Here is a 15,127-nt window from a genome sequence, read left to right on the forward strand (position 1 = left end):
CAAAGTGTGTCCCTTATCAGTTCAATAAGGGACATGTCTTTTAGTTTGCAAATGAGGGAAGATTCCTTATTTCAAGGGACGGTTGGCAACCCTGGAATTTATGCTATTATTATGTGGAACGTGGAGTGCGCTACTCTGTCCGTGGTCCAATTTCAAGTCCCTTTGTTCTGTTACTCTAAAATGGTCCTGCTCTTACAAGGGGTCACGTGAGAATATAATGGCTTCAAGAAATTACACTTGGGCCATCTTCCTGACAAGTGGACACTTTTATCTCCTTTAATCTAAGTGAAACCCTGGCTCTGTGATGTTCAAATATATCTCTTTGAAGTCTCAGGTAAGCCATTCATCTTTGCACTGCAGCTGCAAACTGGCAGAGACCTAACAACTCTGGAATGATCCTCGTGACCACAAAAAGAAAAAAGAAAAAAATATATCTTATTGAATTTATAATAACAATTGGAAATAAAGTACAATCAACAGTAAAAGTTGCAGTTCCATATACAGTACCAGTTCAAAAGGTGTCCCATATATCTCCCTACTGAGCTGCTATTGTAGGCAAAGATAAGACACCCTCCTTGAATTACAAATCAGCTCTTCCCAATCTTGTTCACAAGAGCACATTTCCCCCCGGTACACATAATATATATGCAGACTCACAGCTGGAGCTGCTTCAGTGAAATCAATCGCCTAATATTCTTCAGCTCGAGTAAAAAAAATGAGTTCAGATAACCGGGGCTCTTGAGAAGCTAATCTCGTGAACAACACTTGACAGTAATGAAAATGTAGCTAACACTGTATACTGTATATTGGAACTGAACTGAGAACAGACAAATTACTGGTTTGGAAGCGCTTCAAGTGGTTGAGTTGTTAAGCATTTCTTGATGTTGTAAATGGATATAAAATGTGTGTGCAAACACAAAGGAAGTTAGCTGTGATGATGACGACGACACAGTAACACATGCAGCCATCAGGAGCTTGTAAATCATATTCACATATTTTGTGAGTTTTGCATATTGTTTATATTATTATTATTATTATTTTGTTAATCACTAGGGTTACCAACCGTCCCTTGGAATAACCACTTAAACACTTTAGACACTTTAGAATTTCAGGTTGCTGGCAACCCTTTTTTATTTGTGAATGTTAAAGGTAGGGTAAGTCATTTAATTTAATATAATAATAACAAAATGGGTCTATGTGCTGATAGTACTAGTTACTATAGAGAGTTTGGTCCATATTTGAACTTCAGCCTCATCTCCTGTGAGGAGAAAAAAGCAGTTTCAGTTTTGGTGGAGCTCCTCCACCAAAACTGTTTGGTAACAAGTTTTCCTCCAATCCGGATAGAGTGGGGCCTTCCTCCAATAATGGTTGAGTGGGGCACCAAGGCCTGCCCCCACTTGATCATGATTGGAGGAAGGCACCTACATGAAAACTGAAACTTAAGTGAAATCACTTACCCTACCTTTAAAATCATGTCCAAACATAACCAATTTGCTTAGATATCATGAGGTCATATAGCTGTTGTTAGTGCTCTCAGCTGTCTGTGCGGCACACTTACCTGCTTGCCATGCACTAACACACTAGTAATACTGGGAGCAAGGCTGTCCACTAGTTTAGTTAACTGACTGGCAGCCAGACGGACAACCGACCTGATGGGTGAAAACACAACAAGCACATCCTCCATTACAACAGACTGCTCAGTGCTTAAGGTTTAGGAATGTGGATGTGATGCCATTCAGAATGAATGAACCAATGTTCCAAATGGACTAATAATAATTTAACAGGAAATATGTCCGTACATATTCTATGTGGCAGTCTCAAAATCAAAGTACTAAGTAACCTCTTAATGGGGCTACAGGCTTCCTGTCCAAATTAGTTTGGATAGGGTAGGTTAAAATGGATGAAATCCATGAAACAGAAAAGGAAAAAGAAAATCATCAACAGTTTCCCAGGTGTCATTGCCAGTCAACTCCCAGACCTAATCTGAAAAGCTCAAGCATGTTGCTGCAGATGTTCATTGTCAAACAGCCATACACCTAGTGTAAAAAAAAAAAACCATCGGAGAGCACAGAGGCACTCAGAATGAATGCTAAAATGTGACTGTAAAAAACCCAATAAATGATTTACTCTAACATCAAAAGTGTAGGCATGATTAGGAGATGTCACGGCAGAGAGCTTCTTTCCCGAGAAGCAGTTGATTTGAACAGCCAGATTTGAGTAATTTATTTTTGGCTTTTTTAAATTTAAGAGTAGCCAATTATGTTTTAATCGCTGTGCCTATTAATTCCTTCCCACACATTTCTGTGTGTTGTCAATGATGTTGTATCATACTGGCTCCCCTGCCAGTGAGGAGCTCCCACCGGCAGGGGGTAGCCTCGGTACCCAGGTTTTTTTTGTTTGTTTTTTTTCGTTCACGTTCGGCGCAGTTGGGCTGTTTTGGTGCAGAAACCATTTTAATGAGAACTAATTCCACAATGCATCTTTCACAGTGTGACTGTAGGCAGTCGCCGCCTCTTGCCTGCAGGGGTTTTATGATGATGAGAGCAACAGACTGCACTCAACAGTACTGTATATCACATGTTAGCACACATATACACATGGACTTGCAGAAGCGATGAACACGAGAGAACTGAATCAACTGAACCGTCTGTGCGCATGTGCGTGCAATAACTCGATGATTAAACCTGCAGAAATATAATGGCCTAACTTTGCGTGTGATGAATAAAAATGGCAACACAATGTTGTGCTGCTGTGAACCCACTGGGGTGCTTTGTTGGGGAACCTATTTCAAGCTCCAGTTCCTAGCTCATGTTAAGTAAATGAGAAACCAAATTGGATTGAGTATCGACGCCTCATTCAGGGCCATGAATGGGGCCTCCAGGCGTTTTTTTTTTTTTCTTCTTCACTATAATCAAGTTCTTCTGTGTCAAAGTCCCATTAATTACACAAAACAGCCATGACAACAACACTGTTGAGCTGTCAAGAAACAGTCAGCTGTGTCCGACACAAAATCAAACCAAATCACGGACCACTAAACACTGACCACCACCAAAGCAAGGATGAGAAACTTGAATCTGTCACCCATTGGCACCCAACCCTGGTGTGTTGTTAGCACAGTAGAGGAGATGCCTGCTGAGCGGATGTTAATGAAAGGAAAGCCAACGCACAACGCAGAGCCACAGAACCAACGCATTCTATCCAGCATGTACTGCTACCTTAACCTGGCCAGCAAGGCTCAGGTCACTGGCTGTTACAACTTAACATCTCTGCTAGTTCAATTCAAAGCCAAACAACTGCTTGTTGCTGGCTGTAGAGGCTATTGTGCAATCAATGCTATTTTATTTTATTATATTTATTATCATTTGTTTTAATACAATTTACACCCTCTGGTGGTTACATTCCAACTGGAAAATAATCTTAATTTCTCCCATGACCAAAACTAATATTACAGCATAGCGTCGCTGTTGGGTAGAAACCTTGTATGTCCAACAGGGTTACATTTCAGGAAATAACCCCTTAACATTGTCGGAAATAGTGAAAAAAGTAGATCTACAATGTGAGCTTGTAGATTTGCTATTTTTACTAATTTAGCTTGACACTCTTGTGTGACGAAGCATATACGGATTGGAGGTTTGGAGATACAAGGTTTCTGCCTGACAGAGTCAATTGTTGAAACCACAGGCTCATAATTGATCCATAAAGTGCCATTTATGTAAAAGTAAAGAACTTGACATTTCACTTGGCTTTGAAAATTACCTTGAAGCAATCTGGTAAGGTCTCCAGTAGACGTGTGAGAGAAATGTCACAGCTAAATATGACACCAGCTATGCAACACTGGCTAATTAAAGTTATTTTAAGCCCAGTCAAAAAAAATGACTGTATTGTACAGATTTAAATTTAGACTGTAACTGCACAAAGATAATCTGAATCAAAAACAGGTTGATTCAACTCAGATCTAAGTGCAATCAATGCCTTAAAGGTAAGGTAAGTGATATTTTTGGTTAAAACAAAAACTTTTTTGTTAAATAGTTAAATCTCTATATTGCCATAGTAATAATTGCTATAGAGTGTTTGTTCCAGTAACGGGTCTCCCGTCTTGCCTTCTCTTTAGTAAACATGAAATAGATTTTCAGGTGGGTTGCCAATTTCAGCCAATCAATTTTGTCTTCCAGTTCCTATTTTGTCTGCTCATTCATTTGTTCAATCACTGCCAATTTTACTTCTTTACTCTGCATCCTGCATGAATTCTCTCTTCTAAAGATTTGTTTTTTTGGGGGGGCTTTTTATGCCTTTATTTGATAGGACAGTAGACTGACAGGAAATGGGGAGAGAGATGGGGAATGACATGTGGCAAAGGTCGTCCGGATCGGGAATCGAACCGGCGACGCCAGCAGGCATCATAGCCTAGTATGTGGTATGCACCTTGACCACTAGGCCAGCGGGCGCCCCTGAATTCTCTCTTCTGATTGGTTCAAATTGGTAACCCGACCTGAAAATGCATTTTCTGTTTAATAAAGAGCTGGAGTGAAGGGAGACCCCTGTTACTGAACAAACACTCTATACAGCAATGGGTACTATCAAAATCCAGAGCTATTTAACACGTATTTGAACAAAGGTTTAAAAATATCTTACTGCACCTTTAATTAATATTGCAATCAATGGAATATATTTTCTGCAAAATCATATTCTCTAATTTCATTTCTCTGTGAAGTATCAGGAACGCTACCACCAGAGGGTGGCTCTGGGTCTCAAACAGCCATGGTATTATAAGGTAGGTAGCGAGCTGGCTGACTGGCTAACATCAGCATGCAAAGACATCCATCCCTGCATCATCCATCATTACCTGCTTGCCATGCACCAGCATTGAGGTGATCTGGGGGGCTATAGAGCCTGCAAACTTCTCGATAATGGCCGCTGCGTGGCGCACGGCCAGCCTAAGTGCAGCCAGTTTGAACGGGGGAGTCATTTTTATAATATCCAGAGTGTCAACATGAATGTCATGGTGTAAACAGAATGGACAAACAGGACAAAACGATAAAAAAGACAGTAGTCAAGTAAACGTCAATACTCAGAGGCTATAAAAACATTGTGTTTGTTTTGTGTAGTTTTAGTGCGGGTCTGACCAGAGCTTCCTGCTTCCAGCTCTTCTGTAGATCCGTTCCAGCTCGTCCATCAGGTTCTCTGAAAACAAACAAACATGTTTCCTATGACAGGGGTTCCCAAACTTCTTTGTCTCAGGGCACCCCATAAATATATATTTTAATCCGAGGCACCCCTACATTATAATTTTCACTCCCAGCACCTTATATTTATAGCATATCATCGTTGTCGGGTGGAAACCTTGTATGTCCAAAACCGTTCGTTTTGTATTTATCATCTATAAAATGTACTAAACTAGTGAGAACAGCCGATCTACAAGCCCACAACGCCTCGCATGATGCGAGGCGTTGTGTGCTTGTAGATCGGCTGTTTTCACTAGTTTTGTGCGACAGTCTTGTATGATGAAGCAGGGCTTTGCTTTACCAAAAGACGTACACATTTGAAACTTGGAGATACGAGGTTTCTGCCCGACAGTGAGGATATTTTAGTGATTATTTTGCGAGGAAAACGTTGAGATAATAGCCATTTTGGTTAGAACTGACTGAAAATAACTTTGTACTTAAAATTATACTAAATATTTTTTATATAAGTGTCCAAATAAATTCCAAATATTATCAAATTATCTCACGGCACCCCTGGACGGCCGTCACTGCACCCCAGGGTGCCCCCGTCACCCACTTTGAAAACCCCTGTCCTATGAAACACATTCAATTGCTATACAACATTAAAATATACTGTACATATACAGTAGGTATATTTAAAAGAAGCATCTGTGTAATTTTAGATTATATAGCATAGCATAGAAGCTTATACAGTAGCACATTGGTTGGCTATTCAAAAAAATCATGAAAATGTGTGCAAATCTTTGAATACATATATATTTTAAAGCAAACATTTTAACTCAAATATTTGCTTCTGGAGGTCCCTGGCTGGAACAAAACATTTTCAGATGGGGGTCCGCAGACAAAAACATAATGTTTTTGACATAAAAAAAAAACTGATATAGCAACATACGTTTTCCAGAAAACTGTTGGAAGGCATTTGTTTACAGTAAAACAGTTACAGTAGTACGGTTAAACATAAGTGTATTGCACCATATTTAGCTTCAGCTCATTTCCATGTGCAGCCCCCAGGCAGGTTACAGTCAATGCATAATTTATATACTGTAAGCCAGACAATACACAATAAAAAAATACAAATACAAATATATACTGCACCGCAGGACACATAATAGTCAACAGACATTATAAATGTAGAAGAGCATATAGTACAGTGTTTTTATACCATAGTACATTAACCACTTAACCACAAAAACCCATATACTTAGTTGAACAGTGTCCCTCAGGACACTGTACTAGGCCCTCTCCTGTTTCCCCTCTACGTGTTGTGTGCCCTTTAACCCTTTCAACACAGAACGGAATCATCTCTTCTGGGCAGCCATTGAGTTCCACTGAAACCTGCCCATTCATTTACTTTACATCATAAAAGCCACTAACTGTGTGTGTGTGTGTGTGTGTGTGTGTGTGTGTGTGTGTGTGTGTGTGTGTGTGTGTGTGTGTGTGTGTGCGCGCACGTGTGTGTGTGTGTGCGTGTGTGTGTGTGTGCGTGTGCGTGTGTGTATGTGTGTGTGTGTGTGTGTGTGTGTGTGTGTGTGTGTGTGTGATGTTGTACCATCTCTCATAAGGTAGTCCGGTCCTTCCCTCCGGAGGATGATGCCAGCCAGCTGAGCCTGACTGGCTAAACAGTGACTGTCCTGTGTGTGTGTGTGTGTGACAGAGACAGAGACGGAGACAGACACACACACACACACGCACGCACGCACGCGCACACACACACATACACACAGAAAAATAATGCATTGTAAGAGCTGGGATGTCAGGAGTGGAGCACCAAATGGAGCCAATCATGGATCAGAAGTGAAAATAGCAGATCTACAAGCTCAGAACGCAAAGCGATGCCATGTGTAGTGAGCTTGTAGAATAGATCATGAGATATACAGATCTTTTAACAAATTATTAATCTTAACCAATTAAGCCCTATGCTTTGTTGAGTGAGTCCCTCATATGGCTCTATAGGAGTGACTCTCCTGTTTTTGCTCTACACTAAATATCTTCACTGAAAATAGCCGATCTAAAAGCACTAAGTGCTTGTAAACGGCAGCACTGACAAAAAGACAGGAGGCAGAATTGAGGATGCTACGATTCTCATTAGGAGGATAAGGAAGGACATGATCAGAAATGACTACATTAGAGGATCGGGCCAGGTTAGAAGGTTTGGGGATAAAGCGAGAGAGCCAAGGTTGAGATGGTTTGGACATGTGGAAGTAGGTATGAGGGGTACAGAGGGGAGAAGGATGCTGAAGATGGAGCTGCCAGGCAAGAGCAGAAGAGGAGATTTATGGATGCAGTGAGAGACGACACGCAGGTGGCAGGAGTCACAGAGGAAGACGCAGTAAACAGATCCAGATAGGAACAGATGATCCGCTGTGGCGACCCCGATGGGAATAAGCCGAAAGAAGACGATCAGCTAGCTCAACGTCAGAGCTCACCCTCCCCTGCCGGTTCCACACTCGCAAAAACAGCCAATTGTGTTCGTTGGAACGGCCAGCCTAGCCTGAGGCACCGTGGAGAGGAATCAAACCCCAATTCCCACCACAACGCTGGGCAGGTTCTCTGCCCAGGTTCACCCTTAGGGAGACATTTAAATGGAGCTGCAGCAATGGATTCTTCCCCCTAAATCTAGCGGCCAGCATTTCAGACCAAGTGCCTGCCTCCTGCCTTTTCTCCCCTTGAGCTCCAGGTATTAAAAATGATTACTATACTTGTCCGGAAACAAAAGGGAAAGCGGTTTTTCATGTTTTAGCATTTCAGACTGGTGAAGGAACATAACTGTACAAAAACGTTTGGTTTTCTAAGTATAAATTATTCTTTCAGATGAGAAACCAGACATATTTCTATAAGCTGCAGTTCCGAAACGGTTGAATCAGTCAAGTTTCAAATTTCAAAATTTGAAAGTATAAAGAAATGGCCATCGATTTTAATCTAACAGTCTTTTTTTCTTAATAAAGTTGGTTCCTTCCTTTTCTTTTTACAAAGCGACTTTGAGTACTTAGAAAAGTGCTATATAAATGAGCTATTATTATTACTAGAAGCTCGGCCGCCCGAAGGGCGGCCGAGCGTCTAGTCGGCGACCTGGCCAACTCGGGAACAATGTAAATAGGGAATGAATGCCCCGCCCTTTAATGCAAACCCCATTATACCTGTTGTCATAGGATCCGTTTTGACCATCTGTTTGCGTGTGTCCATTTATGCCCATATATGGAGAGATATGTCTGTCTACGTCCATTTTCTGACATATATGGAGATCTCTGTAGGACCTGGTTTGACCATCTGTTTGCCTGTGCCCATTTATGCCCATATATGGAGTTTGCGACCTGGCCAACTCGGGAACGATGTAAATAGGGAATGAATGCCCCACCCTTTAATGCAAACCCCATTATATGGAGATCTCTGTATCTGTCTGTGTCCCTTTTATGCCCATATACTCTATCTGTGTCCATATTTTATGCCCATATGCCCATATATGGAGATCTCTGTATCTGCCCATATGCCCATATATGGAGATCTCAGTCTGTGTCCCTTTTATGCCCATATATCTGCGTCCATTTTATGCCCATATGCCCATATATGGAGATCTCTGTATCTGCCCATATGCCCATTCTCTGTATCAGTCTGTGTCCCTTTTATGCCCATATACGGAGATATCTGTCATGGAGATCTCAGTCTGTGTCCCTTTTATGCCCATATATCTGTCTGTGTCCCTTTTATGCCCATATACGGAGATATATCTGTCTGTGTCCCTTTTATGCCCATATACGGAGATATCTGTCGGGTCGAGGCAAGGCCCCTGTATTGCCCATATATGGAGATCTCTGTATCTGCCCATATGCCCATATATGGAGATCTCAGTCTGTCGGGTCGAGGCTAGGCCCCTGTATCTGCCTGCAGTGATGTCACAATGACTCAGTGCTTGCGCCCGGCACTGCAGTGATGTCACAATGAGTCAGCGCTTGCGCCGATTTTGCGCCGATTTCCGCATAAGGAGATTCCGAACGTTTCGCGCCGGTTAGGGAAAACCGCGCGTCGGGTCGGGTCGAGGCCCGGCACTGCACTCCATGCCGCGGCGGGGAACGCGCGTGCCGAATCTGAAGCCGGTGGGACGAACGGTTCTCGAGATACGCGGATTACAAACACACACGCAGAGACTTCTCGCATTTATAGATAGATAATGCCATATCACAATATTACGATTATCCAGATGATATCTAGTCTATGAATATAATATGGACATGTTGTCCCAGCCCTGTCCTCCCCTCCACTCACATGGAACTTCTGCATGATCTCATGTGTGGGTTTGTCGATCCACTCTTGCAGGTTGATCTCAGGTTGCTGCTCCAGGTCTGATGCGTTGGGCGTGCTGGTCTGACGCTTCACCTTGGAGTGTTTGGGCAGCTCCAGCTCCTCGAAACTCTTGAACTCTGGGATCCTACACACAGTCACAAAGACCCCTGCAGTCTTAGAGAACTGGACTTCCAATCCCAGTGGGGGGCAATACAATTACAGTACACTGATATTAATCAAAAACACAGTTTTTGATGACGTACGTATTATTACGCTAAACGATTGGACAAGACCATTAGAAATAGATTGTTTTCTCTGTCAGTATTTCATGTAATCAAATGTGTTTTCTTTTATTTTGTATCGACAAGTTAATGGAGGAGTGAGTAAAGTTATTACTAGTAAGAAGCCTCAGGGCGACATGCAACCTCGCCGTTGCGCCATCTGGCCAGTGATGTATATCGGACCAGTTACCCATATATGCTCGTAAAAACAGTCTCAACCAGGAAGAGTTTCTCCATCCGGTGGAATATTTTTCATTTTACCCTAGAAATGTATTTTAAGCGTGTGGTGGGGGGCTCAGACCGCGTCCACTAAGTAGAGTAAGCTTTCAACTCCCCACTGACACCTTTGGTTTCGTGAGGGGCAAAACTGTTTTTGTTATTTTCGGACCAGACGGCGGGTCTTTCCGGATTTGCCAAGGATTTGGGAGGTAGACGAACATAGCATTAGGGAGAACTCCACTAACGCTATGGACCAGAGCTAGGGCCTGGGTTTGATGCCTGGGGATCTCCATATATGGGAATAAGGGGGTACCCTAACAGGAATGCCTATACTGTTTATGGACATTTTATTTATTTTATCCTTTATTAATATATATCCATATACATATATGGATATATATTAACATTTTCGGGGAAGATAGGGTGTAAATCAGAGTAAAGCAGGTTCTTGGGCCAGTTAGGGCCTGGGATTGATGACATCAGAAATCCCCATATAGGATACAATATATTTTATGCCCATACATGGAGATCCCTATCTGAACCAGTCACACAGATATGGGCCTTGCCTTTACCATATGGCCAGTGATATATCGATGACATCAGGGATCTTCATATATGGGCATAAAAGGGATACCCATACAGTATATGGACTGGATCAAAAGAAGTTTGACTTAGTAACAAGCTCTTTTCTTGTTAATACTTTTAAGTCGTTCAATATTTATGAAACCCACACACGCACTAACCACACTTTAAACATTTCCAAAAATACCAGATCTGCTAGATCTACTGTTTTTGCCATGTTTGTGTGACACTATAGTATGACAAAGTACAGCATTAAATTACAGGGGGGAAACAAAATGGTTAAAATATGGAGATATGAAGCCTTGTTGAAATACAGGAAGTATCTTACTCTGCCTCGTTGACACGCAGGAAGTCCAACTGCTCCACAACAGCTCCTGATATCAGTGTCTGAGAATTAAAAGAAATCACTTAAAGCCTCTATTCTTAAGTTCACACAACATATACTATGATTATTTTAACCACTTTAAGTTCTATTCTAAGTGAAACCGACCTGAGTTACAACCAGGCCTGGAATGCTGTCATTTTAGAGGTAAGGTGTTTGGTGTTATACATTATTTGAAGGGTAGAAAGGCAGGAAGGCCATCAAATAAAACAATGATTTTAAGTCCACGGAAATAAATAATTTAATAAATACACTAATCTTTCAAGACATTAGACAAATCAGTGGAAATAAATAAATACAAAATTTGTTTATTTCACAAAATAAATTATGGTATTGCCGAAGTTGAGCTAAGCCATTGAATAATCAGAATCACTAGTAATTATTTGAAGATGGGAAGACAGGGGCATTTAAGAATTCGGAATCCCAACAAAAGACACTGTAAACATATTGACAGGAAAGAGGCAGTACAATCAGCTAGGGAATCATGGCCACTGTGGCCTGAGGTCATTTCTTCTTTTGAGGGGCAGCAGGCCAAACTGAGGGGCAATAGCAGCCATGGGCGTCATGGCCTACATGAAATTCCTGCCCTGGTTACTGCTGAACTTAGTCTGCTGTCGTTTCCTTATACAACAAAACTCTTGGCCAGAAATGGCAGCTTTACGTGTAGATCTGCTATTTCTGAAATAACCAAAGAAGTAAAACATTACTAAATGCAGTGATAGGCTTCATAGATACAGTATAACATTTGAATGGCTATAGTAGTGATGAGTGGATATCTAGGTCAATATAAACAGGCAGGGCTCTCCGACAGATATGCAGGATCAGCAGCACAAGGCAACGACACAAGAAAATAAGCTATAGCTTTAAAGAATGTCATAAAGTCTAGCAAAAAATAATTGACTAGTTGAAGTCAACTCTTTTCCCGTCTTAACTTTTAGTACGATGACACGTGTCAGAAAGTTGGTTCTATTTGCAAACTTCGCCTTTAATAAGACGTTTGATAGCTCTTTGAACAGACAGGGACAGCAGCCTGGCAGTCATTTTAATGAATTTTAGCTGAATACATTACGTCAATGAGTTTGCCGATCAGTAGTGGGCGGTCCTGTTCTTTTCACAGTATGGGTGCTTTCCAGTTGATACAGGTAAATTGATTTAAACTTTCTGTCCTTATTGAGTTTTGATAACTTTTCTAAAATATGATGTCAGTTTCTGTAATGAAGATACAACATGTTTTTAATAGATTGATTCTGCATCTTATTCCTACTAAGCTCAATACAATATTCTTTATTTCCTCAAAAGAGATCCTAGCTCGAGTGTAAAAGTATCTCAGTGGTTCTCAAAGCGAGGTCCAGGGACCCTCCAGGTTCCTTGAGGGGGTTCCAAATGAACCCTTACGGGTCAGTACAAATTTGAAGTTACATTTGCATACTCTGAGAGTTATAGGTGTATATAGAGGTTCCCAAAACCTTTAGCTTGAGACCCAAAAGATACATTTGGTGTCCCCAAAGGGCGCAAACTTATAAGAATGAAGCCGTGAGCACACTGGAAAGTGCTAACCACCTGGTTATATTGGAAACACAAAAGAGATGTGTTAGTTCATTTTGGCCTAAAAGCCGACACTGACCTGAAGTCTGTCCACATGAACCTTTACTCCTCCGATGTTACCCTTCTTGAATGACGCCAACATGTCCAACACCGGGTTGAATCGGCTCCCCCTGGTGAGAGGGAGGTCAAAATGTGTCACATAATCATTTTATTGAGCATGTCACCTATATGGGAACAGAATGATATCTCTAACTTCACCCTTCATTATCATAACACACAGTTTGTTGCTGTCAGGTCACAGGTGTAAACCTTGTATGTCCAAAACAGTTCTTATTATTATTTTAAAAGCATTAGTAAATAGTGAAATTAACCAAACTACAAGCTAGTTTTTGGAGCTGTGTGGAACACAAGCTCCCTATACGTGGCCGTGTGTGTGGCCGTGTCTGTGTGTCTGTCTGTCTGTCTGTCTGTCTGTAGCCTACAGGACCTTTTGAGACCACACGAGGGCGCTGTTGTTCAGGCCAGGCCAGACACACACACACACACACACACACACACACACACACACACAGCTCCACTTCGAACAGAGGTTCGATTTTTTTTAGCTTGTAGATCGGCTATTTTCACTACCTATGTGAGGAGACTCATACACCATTAACAATCAAAGTTTACTTTCATAAAAATCACACATATTATCAGTGCCATGGCATTGGTCCGAAATCTCATTGTTTCTACATTCCATTAGTCAGAATCTGGTGATGTTAACCTGGTGAAAAATACTATGCCTAAACCTAAACCTAAGTTACCTAACCCTAACCCTAACCTCAAAACCCTAACCCTAACCTCAGTAAAACTATGCCTAAACCTAACCCTAATTTAATTCGGACTAATGTAGGTCCAATGAGATTTCGGACTTATGGTCAGTCCCCATATTATCAGGAAAGATATCTCTAACTTCACCACTCTATTACCACATTATTATAACTGAAACCAAATATGATATGTAACCAAAGTGGACTTTCAGAAAAATGCACACAAGTATTGTTGGGTCACTGCCAACATGTAAGCAAAGAAGATGCTGTGAATAGTCTACTGCAACGATAAAATATAACATATTAAAAAAAGAAAGAAAAGGCAATATTTCTTCTTTAAAAACTTGAAAAACTGGGAACTGGGCCCATATACAGTATGGCCAAGACAGCCCATATCTGTGTGGCTGGTTCTACAGACAGGGATCTCCATGTATGGGCATTAAAGGGTATGATGTCAGATGTCATAGACATCATAGTACTTTCACTTTCACATAACGAATAACTGAGTAAGCATGTTTGGGCTCTCACAGCATATCTCCATATACAGTACATGGATCTCCATATATGGGTACCAGGGGTCTCCATACATGGGTAACTGGTCCGATATTCATCACTGGCCAGATGGCAAAGAATTGGCGCGACCTCGCCCTTTAGGGCGTGGTCGGCTGGTCGCATGTCGCCCTTAGGTTGTCTTACTAGTTATTATTAGTTGTTTATATTAACGGTACATTCATTTTACATAATCATCCAAATCTTAAAGGACCAGGTCACCTCTGGGACAACCAGATCTTATTTTATTGTTGTGTGGGACACGATCAACACAATCCTGAGTTATTTTTTGTGTTCAATCTGTGTTTTTAGATATTTTAGAATTTCAGCCGATTTCAGCATGCTACAACTGGTCATATGATGCAAAAAAGGCTGGGACTTTAACTGATTAATTGCGATTAATTAATTACAGAAAATTAACGTGATTAAAAAAATTAACGCATTTTAATCGCACTTAGTTTTTGCACCACAGAACCTTCAGTTTTGGGCATACCGATCATAGCGATGCACCAACCAAGAAGAGACAACAAACGCAAAGGGAGAAGTAGCCGATCAGAGCGCTTTGATGAGAAATTTAGATAAAAAAAACTCACTTGTTGATTCACTCGTACAAAAAAATGCTTCTCAGGTCAAATATCGATGTGCGATTAAAATGCGATTAATTGCGATTAATTAATCACAGAGCCTGTAATTAATTCGATTAAAATTTTTAATCGCATCCCAGCCCTATGCAAAATGCATCATATGACCAGTTGTAGCATGCTGAAATACTAACATATCTAAAAACACAGATTGAACACAAAAAATAATTCAGGATTGTGTCCGTGTCCCACACAACAATAAAATAAGATCTGGTTGTCCCAGAGGTGACTGGTCCTTTAAGGGTTTTTACTAATTATTTGGGGGCGGCCCTTTTGCAATATCCTCACAGCCCACCAGTGGGCCATAGATTGAGAATGGCTAGTTCTTCTGTAACTAAAGACTATGATGGATAGTTGCACTTGTGTGTGCTGTCACTTTACATACGTGTCATCATCCCGATCAATACTTATATCTAATGACTATCGATCTGCTTTCTCCGAGAGCCCACTGGGCCCATTTCATTAGCCGCTTTGTGGCCGTATACACACTTAACACAGCTCTGTGGACAATGGGTCAATGCCGCTGTGATCAGCCATGCTAGAGTGATACAAATGGGAACCATTATCAACCAATCAACCAGCAGCCGATACTGTACTGTATGTCTGCTATATAGCT

At 41.3% G+C, this 15,127-nt stretch overlaps 1 protein-coding gene across 3 annotated transcripts in view; it reads right to left on the reverse strand.

Moving 5' to 3' along the window:
- Positions 1-15,127, reverse strand: part of phkb (phosphorylase kinase, beta) — a 176,315-nt gene that overhangs the window by 15,731 nt on the left and 145,457 nt on the right. For 2 of the 3 annotated variants that reach the window (XM_080729974.1, XM_080729975.1), the window contains exons 20-25: positions 12,589-12,679; positions 10,911-10,969; positions 9,483-9,645; positions 6,772-6,853; positions 5,124-5,181; positions 1,559-1,649 (exon numbers count right to left, since the gene is read on the reverse strand). In XM_080729974.1, the coding sequence (XP_080586100.1) occupies positions 1,559-1,649; positions 5,124-5,181; positions 6,772-6,853; positions 9,483-9,645; positions 10,911-10,969; positions 12,589-12,679 (544 nt within the window). Of the gene's footprint in view, positions 1-1,558; positions 1,650-4,843; positions 4,935-5,123; positions 5,182-6,771; positions 6,854-9,482; positions 9,646-10,910; positions 10,970-12,588; positions 12,680-15,127 lie in introns of all 3 variants that reach the window. The other variant, XM_080729976.1, reaches the window with a different exon arrangement.

This window comes from Nannobrachium achirus (genome assembly GCF_963921795.1).
Source record: "Nannobrachium achirus genome assembly, chromosome: 7".
Lineage (NCBI taxonomy): Eukaryota > Metazoa > Chordata > Actinopteri > Myctophiformes > Myctophidae > Nannobrachium > Nannobrachium achirus.